The sequence below is a fragment of the Acyrthosiphon pisum genome, chromosome X (genome assembly GCF_005508785.2).
Source record: "Acyrthosiphon pisum isolate AL4f chromosome X, pea_aphid_22Mar2018_4r6ur, whole genome shotgun sequence".
Taxonomy (NCBI): domain Eukaryota; kingdom Metazoa; phylum Arthropoda; class Insecta; order Hemiptera; family Aphididae; genus Acyrthosiphon; species Acyrthosiphon pisum.
The window spans coordinates 57657017-57666449 of record NC_042493.1 but is presented as its reverse complement, the minus strand read 5'-3'; the positions used below and the strand labels follow the sequence as shown (position 1 = coordinate 57666449).

Genomic DNA, 9433 nt, shown 5'->3' with positions numbered 1-9433 from the left:
TATAGTACCTTATCTTTTAGCAAATTCGATCAAGATGGTACTTTAGAGAGGTTATTTTCTGATTTTCTCAATAGTTATTTAATGCCACGGGAAAAACCACCGAAAAATTACGAAAAAACGCTAAAAATGGGATTTTAATTTCTAACGCTTTGTTTATCACCATAGAAACGAATAAAAATTATAATATTATAATATTAATTCAACTTACATGATAAAATAATTAATAACAATATAAAATATCCAGAGTGGCAAACCGTCCTCGCTCAGAATCGTTTTTCTTATACAATGATATTTTATCATTGAATTCAAGTCTAATACAACCCATTATACAATGACCCCCTTGTAACCTGTGATTGTTAGGAAAATGGGTAGTTTTAAAGAGAAGGTTTTAGTGTTGGTTATTTTTTTTGGACCCCTCCCTCCCCAGAGCAAAATTGAATGTACGCCACTGATGTTAGGTACCTAAATAAATGATCTTCGTTATTTGTTGTATTTGTTTACAGTTGATATTATTACACATTAAAAGGTTATTACAGTTATTATTTAATTACTGTCAATAAAAAAATGTTTGTTCAGTAAAAAAACTTGAAAATGTAAAGATGGTTTTTCATAAATAGTTCATACTGTAACCAACATATCAAAAAATATATATAAACACAGTTTTTCTTCTGTAATATTCGTAATTTTAAATTTTATAATATGGCAATTCACTGTAATGTTTAAAACAAAAATAAAATACCTATAAAATAAAATATAAAATGGATTATACATTTATACTGCACGTAGAATTGGCTTTTTTATGTTTGATAAAACTTAGACAGGAAAACAGAATGTATGGGGATGACGTAGATGCTCTAATTGTCTCTGATTAAAATATAAAAATAATTTTTAAATATTATTCAGTATCAGTGGCGTACCGAACAGTCATTTTATGAGGCAATTGCCTCAAGGGAAATTTGGGTGGGTGGGTGGGTGTGTTAGTATAGATGTGAAAATTATACCTAAAAAAACTTAATAATATTTATTATTTTGAATAATAAAAAAAAATAGTGAAAAAAACTGTTGGTGGTGGGGAGGGTGGATCAAATTGTATAGTTTGCCTCAGGTCTGCTTGTCAGTTCGGCACGCCACTGTTCAGTATCGTAATGGAATTTTTCATGTTGACGATTGAGCAGCAGCGCCGGTAAAAGAGTAAGAATAAGAATAAGAGTATATTCTGTGGTATTATGTATGATTTTACGGCGTTATGTGCATTACACTGAGATCATATTTTATTCTGTCACGCTAAGATGTATAGATAATTTATAATAAATATTATTATAGTTTCATTACCTATCTATAAAATATATAGATAAAAGTTAAATAAAATATTTCGGCTGAAACACGAACTAGGATATTATTTATAGTTACTAATAGTGAGTAGTGGTGGGCATGAAATCCGAATATCCAGCTATTCAAATCCGGATTTGATCCAAATGCTTATCCAGATTTTCCGAATTATTAAGATTTTCTGAATTTATGGATTTGGTTTTTTGATGTGACCTAGCATAAGAAAGCAATATACCAGTAGTCAAAATGTGTCGGAAATAAGATATTGTATTTAAACAATTTAGTAAAAATTAAATTTATTAGAATATAAAGATGAGTCATTGAACTGAAAAAGAGAATAGGATAATCCAAAAAGATCGAATAATACGCTCATCACTAGTTATTACCACCTGTATCTTTGTTCATGGGTCGAAATCACAGTGATTTACTAATTCTTCTATTTCTACTAGTAAAATATTGTAACCATGGTTCAAAATCAAAATCGAAATAACAATAATATTATTATTATTATGTAAGACTAGTGACTACAATATTCTAAAACCGTGATTGCTAGCATGGACAGTCTTGAGATATCTCTAGTCCAAGGACCAAGGTGTACCAATCTTAGATCATATTATCGTATTATACTATATTACTATGGACGGGCCTTTGTCCCGATAACTTGAAGACTAAAGCCAGTCACCAGTAGCGTAGCCAGGATTTTAAAATGGAGGGAGGGGGGGCAAAGCAAAAATAAAAAAATAAATACTCAATAAATAACAATAATAATTTATTTTTATATCGTTTCAATGTATTGTTATGGTTAAGAAAGTGAGAGGGCATGGCCCACTGCACTCCCCTCCCCCATGGCTACGTCATTGTCTGGCTAAAGGAGTAAGCACATAATATTATTAATTATTATTAACTATGAACTAAGCACAAAAGTAATAAGTAATAAGTAATAAGGTATCAGTACACCGCGACCACGGATAATATACCTACTAAACATATACTTTATATATAATAATATTATAATTTAGGTCTTTAATAGTTTAGTACATAATTATCCGTGCACCACGATAGCGGCTTACTCAGTGCTCTATTTCAGCTAGCCATCATCACGGTTACACCTACAACGACAATATTGTCATTTGTTTTCACTTATCACCTATCACTTATCAGTTTATCACTTATCAGTAAGTTGTTATTAATTATTATAATATTATTATTTATTATGTTATAATCATTTATTATAAATTATAAATTTTATTAAATTAGTTTTAGGTATTGTTAATTTATCAGTATTCACTATTCAGTACTCATTAGTCATTACTTGTTGCAAATTGTACACATCACACTTTTTAGTTTTGTGCTTATATTTTACTGTTTTGTTTCAACTTTCAATCATTATTGTGCTTACAAATTTATCTATATGTGCTGATTGATATGGTCATTTAAATTTAATTATTATTACTGAAAAGTAAGTCATACCGCAGAATGATAATTACATACCTACATCAAATGTCTAACGTGGTGGTGCATAGGCTGCATATGTACGCCACTGTACCTTAACCTACTGTTAGGTTTATAATAACGTTTTTCTAAATTCTATTTTTAATCAGATCAATTTGGTACCTAAATTTGGAAAATTAATTTACCGCTTAAAATGTTTAGTATAGAAAAAGTAGATATACCTATGCTCAATATATTTTTATTTTAAATCTTAAATTTCTAGATAGGTACCACCCTATAAATGTATTTATATAGGCTTCTTTTAATGCAGCTAAATTAATATCTATTTAATAAACGTATATAGGTACATCAAACAGCAACAAAATAATAATGAATAATACGTATCACTGTATTTATAAATTATTATTTACAAGCTTTTTTCATCGCTTTTGTTTGACAAAATCCTTTAATAATTGTTTCTTTATTTATTGTTTGAAGAATATCGTTTTCAGAAGCCAGTATCACAAGTGTAGTCAAATTTTCTTGGTTTAAGGTTGATCTGTAATCTGTAATTATACTTGACTCTATTGAGTATTGAAAAAGTTCTTTCGGTTGAACAGTTTGAACTTGGGTATAGTTAAATACATTTTAAGTGTAATACATAAATATGGAAAGATATCAGTTAATTAATTTTCAATATATCATTTCCAAAAATCAACCATACTAAAATGTTAGTCTTTAATTGATGGTTTGCATGACTGCATTAGAAAAAATACTCTTGAAACTGTTTTATTTCATTTTTTATGTGAATAAAAATTAATAATTTCATCTTTCTTGTATTTCAATATAAATTATTAAGTTCTTAATACTTTGTTTGATATCCTTTTCTTTATAAGTTGTGTCAACAATTGGAACACACAACTTTATTTGTAACAAATAAAACATTGACTGAAACAAACTTGTAAGCCTCAATTTGTTTGTCTAGTTCTGAGCAAAATGTATTGATAATTATGTTGTGGGTTTCAATTGTAAACTTTTTCACCATTTTATCAATATAATGTGTGTAGCAATTTTCAGGTAGATAATGTACGTACATTACATTTAGATTTTATAATAGGTGCTATACTGCATAATATTATGAGTTATAATAAGAGGTTTATTTGACTTAATTGGCTGCATGCCTGTGTAATATCAAGTACTATTGTACTAGTCTACTTATAGGTAGGTATGTATCTATGTAGTTACAATTTATAACTATATTAAATTGTGACAAAATATGTGGTCAGCAATAATCATAGATTTTTTTTTAGGTGATTTATGCAATGTAATAGCCTATAACGAAAAAAGTTATGTAGAAATCTGATGCACCTAAATAAATTCCAACTATCGAGGCTCGGGGGTCATATCCCTCCCCCCCCTTGGACCCCCCTTTAGTCGGGCTTGGTTATCTCCAAATCATGTAAAATCATAGAACATAGCAAATTACTGCACGAGGGTGTAACTGTTCAGGTGGGAGGATTGTGTATATAGTGATGAATCATCACTGACGATTAAAGACCTGATTTATATTCTCTTAAAATACCTAAAATATGATCCCTTCAAATATTCTCATTATATTCTCTAAAAAATTTAAAAAATATGTAAAAATATGCATAAATAATCAATTAACATCATTATTTGCTTAAATGTGTATTTAAAAATTTTTTTTTCAACATTATTTTATAAGTGAGTTATTAAAAGTTGCGTATTATAATGAAATACTATTGCACTTTAGTAAGAGTTGGAAATGATAAAACAAAAATAATTGTAAATGTTCAAAAAACTTTTTTCTGGGTACCGTTATATTAAAATTCTAAATAAATACAAATTTTTTCTCACAATTTATGAAATATTCCAAAATATTCTCTAACAGTGAAATATTCTCAAATATGCAAAAAAAACTATTTCCACGCATTCGGAATAGAACGAATCGTCCACATTTTTTACTCTCATATGACTGCATAGGTCCATTAACGATATGTTAAAATATTTAAATCTGGTCTTTAGTGATGATGAAATAACAAGAATTTTGCTGTTCAAAAAATTATGCCATTTTACAATCAGTAAAATTGAAAATAAATTAATTTTACTTATAATATTTAATGTAAAAATATTTTTTTAAATTGTATTTAAAGATATAAAAATAATATTATTAATTATTAAGTTGAATTATATTATATTTTTAAAATGATGAAAACAAGAAATAAGTCATTAGTTGTATAGAGTAAAACTTCTGTTAACGGTCACCTCTATGTAACGATCGTTTATTTTTTTAGTCCCGTCAATTATTATGGGAAAAATACATTAATATGTCTATATAGCGTGCACTCTAAATAACGGTCAAATTATAAGATAAAATAATAGAAAATATGTACATGTGAATGGTTCGCCCAAATTATTTATGACAGTTAATTGTTATTTTATCGAACTTTTACAATAATGTTATAGGCATGCCGGGTCTGTGTATTTTATTATGTTTTATTAGTTGTCAGTGTTAGTTGAAAACTTTTTAAAGTGCTTGGTTATGATGACGTCCAAACAAAAAGACCTAATTGTAGCAGAAAAAATGAGGCTTTTAGAATATTATGAGAAGAAAATGTGAGCGCGAGTGCTCTTGCAGATAAATTTGGAATAGGGAGGGCCACCAATTTAATAAAAAATAAAGATGAATAATGATGTAATGAAAACTATAAAACGTAGTAAAACCAAATCAATTAATAGTATCATTGATATTGTGTACGAATGGTTTTTCAAATTATTGTGTATGTATTTGGTTTTTTTTATGCACTCTATTTAGCGGTCATCTGGAAGTATTGCACTTCTATTAACGATCACCACTGTAGGACGGCCACCTCTAAATAGCGGACATTACTTCTGGTCTCTTTGGTGACCGTTACATGGAAGTTTTACTGTAATATTAAAAATCAATTCTTTCACTGTTTGTAACAAATTGCAAAAATATTTAGATATTCTTGTTGAATGGTATTGCATTTGAAACATGTTCACTGTTACTTAGTCTGTCCTTCAATATTATTAAATGTCAAACCATCTCATACACAAGATGTGCCACCCCTATTTATTGGATTTATAATGTTACTGACACCCCATTATCTCAGATCTCTGATGAAACTAATGATCTTGATTTTAAACTAACAAAATGTCTTAACTATTGCCTACTATATGCTGTAAAGCTTTAAAAGTGTTGGGTTTTATAATGAAACTTTTTAAGAGTTTCCAGTTTCAAAAATCTATTAAAGCACTGTATTGTGCTTTGGTATGTCCAATCTTAGATTATGGCTCTGTAATCTGGGACCCATATAACTCTGGCGACTAACCAGGGTACAGCATACATTTCTGAGATTTGCAGGGTATACCTTGAGGATACCTCATGCAGAGTACGACTTCTACTACATACATACTACATACTACTCTCTTGTTGCAAGCCAGCTTAATCTCCCCTCGTTGGCCAATAATTGTCGTTATGCAAACCTGAAATTTATTTTAAAGGTATACTGTCTGGCACGATCGACTCAACAACTCTATTATCACTTATTAATTTTGAAGTTCATTTGCCAAACATGTTCACATGTTCCATTTCACATTCCCACATCCTCCACCAATTATATTTAAACAAACAAATTCATAGATTAGGAGACAATTTGGACCCCTCTTCTGTAGTTTAAAATTCTTATTGTTAATGTTGTTGTGTACCATATATTTTAATTGTAATTATGATTACCATTTATAAATCACTAAAAAAGGTTGTCTAATCTCTATAATTTATAGTGGGTGGGCGTGATTTTTGAAAATTTACAAGGGGGTGTAGAATAAAAAGGTTGGGAGACATTGCTTAGGCTTTATTACTATTTAAATTTTAAAGTGAGTAATAATTATGTAATAGTCAAAACAAAAACCTAAAATATGCCTCAAATAATATTCTTATCTTTAAATTTGATTTTAGTTCAATTTACTCTAATATTAAAGCTAATAACCTAAAATTGGTTTTAATGGATGCAAATTTGCTATGTTTTTAAGATGGAGACCACAAATGTAGGTATGGTGTCCTCTTAGGAATGTAGGTGTCTTGATCTATTTATTGATAGATTTAAGATGAGTTCACACACACATTAATTATGTGTAATATTATTACAAATATTTATCAGCATACATCTTAAATTCAATCTAAATTCTTAAGTATCTAATACATTTATAAGATTGTTATAGTATGTATAATGTTTTGTAAATGTTTTTTATTTTCAGATCAAATGGAGATCTGTGTTGATAGTGTGGAATCTGCTATTAATGCGGTTAATGGAGGAGCTCATAGATTAGAACTATGCAGTGCACTAAGTGAAGGAGGATTAACACCGTCATTGGGACTATTAAAAACGTTAAAAACCATGGTTTCAATTCCTATTTTTGTTATGCTTAGACCAAGGTGTGGTTATGATTTCCAATATTCAGATTTAGAAATTAGAGTTATTCTTGAAGATTGTACTTTATTCAAAAATGCTGGAGCTGACGGATTCGTATTTGGTGCTCTTACTTCAACTGGTTATATTGATATTGATGCATGTGTTTCAGTAATTTTAACAGCTCAACCATTACCTGTTACATTCCATCGTGCATTTGACGTAGCTACACAAGATCCAATCGAAATGGCACAAAAAATAGCCGATTTAGGTTTTAAACGCTTACTAACCAGTGGTAGAAGTCCTGTAGCAGTTGATGGACAATGCGTAATTAAAGCTTTGATTGAAACCATGAAAGATCGTCTAATTATAATGCCTGGAGCTGGTATTCAAGTTGAAAATCTTAAAGATATCCTCGGTACTACATTAGCACACGAATTTCATGGATCAGCAAAAGAAGTGAAACAATATCCAAATAAAAATAATATAAAATTGCATTCAATTTATAAAGAAGCCCCCATTTATGTAACAGACTGTGATACTGTACAAAAATTACTTAATATTTATAAAAATCATTTGAAACTAGAATAAGATATAAAAAATAAGATGTACCTAATTAAAAAACTACGTCACAAATAACTTTTAACTTTATAGTAACTGAATACAAATATTTACTTTTAATGTTATTACTGTTGTATTGTTGAAAAATAATAATGAAATACAAGTTATCATGCTCAATTTAAGACATAATTTTTTTACTTCTTATTTTGGTTTGGTTAACTATATTAGTGTTTGTATAAAAATATACCAATAGAGAATAGTGATACTCATTCTATTATAGAAGTTTTTAGAGGAAAAACAGGTTACATGATTCAATGAAAACAATATTTTGGAGATAATGATGTTCAGTTCTTTAAAATAGTACAAAGAAAAAAAGTTACAACTGTCTAAAAAATTCTTATATAAATTTTGCCTACCCTCCGCAGCTCCTATATGCCGCATGACGTCATTGTCGTACAGATTCTGTAGAATCAAACATTTGAAATTATGTTGAATTGTTTTAGGACAATTATCATTACATATATACACATAAATATAATAAAATACATAGGTATTATAGATCATGGATATTTTATTGAGTCTAAACTATTTATAGCCATGAGACATTTTTAAAATGTTGTAAATTATTTTTCAGTTAGAAATGTATAAAAAATTTTTTTTTCATAGCTAAGACTAAAAATTTGAATCGAAGATTTCACTTAAGTTTAACTAACAATTACAAAAATTAAGTATACTTAAATGGAACATAAATTTTTATGAGCGTTTGAACTTAATTAATATTAATTTTTACAATATTTGATATTCAACGGTAACTGATAGAATTGATATTTTGTTGTAATTCTAAAACGAATAACCGCAGATTCTTGAAATGTTAACTAAATATTTATATTATAATTTTACATATAGGTATGGTAAAATTTTCAAACAATATTTACAGCTATTTATGAGGTATTTTATAATATAATATTGAAATTTAATGGTAATACAAAATTAATTGTGATTTGAAGTTTGAACTAAATTCATAATTATGTCATTGTTTTTCTCAATTTATTTAATCTTTGTAACCTCATCTTAGATTTTTTTATTTTTTGCATAGAAATTAAATGTTGATTAAAATATTTCATGCATATGATTATCCTCTGTTTTACATAAGTTAAAATTAGAATTCTATTTTTCTCATTTGTTATCATCACTCTATTATAAATTTTATTTTGTTAATTGTTTTACAATATATCGTCCTTTAGTAAATTTTATAAATAATTTTCCACATTGTAGAATTAAGTTCTTGAAATCATTGCTAAGAACTATCAATCCGCCATAAGAAAAATGCTGCACCCGTGTTGGTAGTGTATAATTATGATTCATGACGTGTTCCCTAATACAGTAGTCGTTAATCCAAGTTCGGGATACTTCTTTCTGAATTTTTTTCAACCCAACCGATTAAATACTCTACTGTTTCTTTTGTTATTTCTTTCTGACATTGTTCTTCTTCTGTAGTTGATGTATTTAGTGTCTCATCATCACGGTTCCATGCAGTGGCGTATATACAAATTATTTTCAGTATGGGCCAATTGATCAATAGTCAGCATAGCGCGACTAACATAGCCATAACTATACATTTATTATGGAGCTGGGTGGTTATAAATACAAATACAAATTGC

The 9433-nt window shown here is 28.3% G+C and overlaps 1 protein-coding gene across 3 annotated transcripts; it reads left to right on the top strand.

The window, feature by feature from the left end:
• The first annotated feature begins 2514 nt into the window (after positions 1-2514).
• On the top strand, positions 2515-7954 carry LOC100164232 (copper homeostasis protein cutC homolog). Of its 3 annotated transcripts, none has more exons than XM_029487555.1 (2): positions 2515-2788; positions 7060-7954. In XM_029487555.1, the coding sequence occupies exon 2, from the start codon at positions 7065-7067 to the stop codon at positions 7800-7802; it is 738 nt and encodes a 245-aa protein (XP_029343415.1). In that variant the 5' UTR covers positions 2515-2788; positions 7060-7064; the 3' UTR covers positions 7803-7954. The 3 variants fall into 3 exon arrangements, with proteins under 3 accessions (XP_029343415.1, XP_029343411.1, XP_029343408.1); XM_029487551.1 differs by lacking the exon at positions 2515-2788 and adding an exon at positions 5024-5397; XM_029487548.1 differs by lacking the exon at positions 2515-2788 and adding an exon at positions 5440-5561.
• Positions 7955-9433: the final 1479 nt, after the last annotated feature.

Coding starts and splice junctions, on each gene's coding strand:
- LOC100164232 (XM_029487548.1), top strand. CDS start 5,465: ATGAATAATGATGTAATGAAAACTATAAAACGTAGTAAAACCAAATCA. Junction 5,562..7,059: donor ATGGTTTTTCAAATTATTGT/GTATGTATTTGG, acceptor TTTTATTTTCAG/ATCAAATGGAGATCTGTGTT.